The 1,271-nt window shown below is 36.6% G+C and overlaps 1 protein-coding gene across 2 annotated transcripts in view; it reads right to left on the reverse strand.

Annotated features, from left to right (window-relative positions):
• Uck (Uridine-cytidine kinase) overlaps nucleotides 1–1,271 on the reverse strand; it is a 47,494-nt gene that overhangs the window by 32,320 nt on the left and 13,903 nt on the right. Inside the window, exon 7 of one of the 2 annotated variants that reach the window (XM_086535015.1) lies at nucleotides 858–987. The exons of the other annotated variant lie outside the window; for it this stretch is intronic. Coding sequence (XP_086391141.1) covers nucleotides 869–987 — 119 coding nt within the window. The 3' untranslated portion in view covers nucleotides 858–868. Of the gene's footprint in view, nucleotides 1–857; nucleotides 988–1,271 lie in introns of those variants that run through there. 2 annotated transcript variants of the gene reach the window in all.

Consider the following 1,271-nt stretch of genomic DNA (forward strand, 5'->3'; position numbering starts at 1 on the left):
TATACATATATAAACATACATACATTCTTACACACACACACACACACACACACATATCCATTGACATAGCTTATCAGTCAATGCAATCATCAGAAAACTATTATCACATGACTATAATATTGCCAATTTAAGTATCAAAATGTCCTTAATTTTATTCCCAATCATTAGTTTCAATCAGCAATTATTATGGTCCTAAACAGGTTTACACTCTTTTGTCTTGTACAAATCATTATTTCACCAAAACAAACATGTACACAAACCAAAAGCATATAAGACAGAATTAAACTCACAAACAAAATTTGCCAAGACATACAGATCATCGTCCTACTTCCATACAACTGAACTGTTCCGCCAAAAAATACAATAATGGTAAACAATAACACGTTCCCGGCAAAGCAAGCAACGATCAACCGGTACAATTATTAAAGGAAAAGAGAAAAAAATCCTATATTGTATTTCCTTGTATCCCATCATTACTCTCAAAAAGAGGGGAAAAAAGGAGGAAAACTTGTGATAGCTACATAAATGATTACAATGATTAAATATTTCACATGTAAATACATTTGCTTCAAAACATTGATTCCAGTGTATGTGATCAAATCTAATATTTTTTCCTGCTGAACATTACTTCATAGCTAGTTAAACTAACTCTGTTACACACGTCATAAGTGGGCACAAGGTCCCACTGGTCCAAGAATATGTGAATACATGTGGTGGACAAAGGTTTAACCTTTGTTCAATAGAAAAATATACTATTGATCCTAGATATATATATTTTTTTTATACTCATCACCACACTTTTTTTTTTTTTGTATGCCTTCTATTTCTTCCCATCTCTCTCCCTCTCTCTCTCATTCTTTCTTTTTTTCTATCGGATTTTTGAGTCAGAGTTCGATCGGGAGCGTTGGTGCGTCCCGTTCCCGCTGCCATTTCCCGAGCGTTCGTTGACAATCTCTTGAATATGCTGCACTATTAGGTTAATGGCAACTGTAAGGCAAGCAAAGAGCACAGCAGGCTAATTAGTGACAATCCTTAGGTGGGACAAAGATATACAATGCTTGGATAAGTGGGAATGGGGATAGGAGAGGAAGGCAACTCCCTAGCGGAAAAAAAACTGAAAAGAAGGATGGACAGAGGGCAGGAATGATGGGAAAGTATATATTCATAGGAGAGAGAAGAGGACAGAGATGGAAAGTAGGTGACAGAGAGGGGAAAAGTAAGAGTGACAGAGGAGGGGTTATTAGGAGCGAAAGTAGGGGAAAGTAGGAGGG

Source organism: Penaeus japonicus, unplaced genomic scaffold (genome assembly GCF_977035675.1).
Source record: "Penaeus japonicus unplaced genomic scaffold, GWHDUDI00000001_assembly GWHDUDI00000042, whole genome shotgun sequence".
Classification (NCBI taxonomy): Eukaryota; Metazoa; Arthropoda; class Malacostraca; order Decapoda; family Penaeidae; genus Penaeus; species Penaeus japonicus.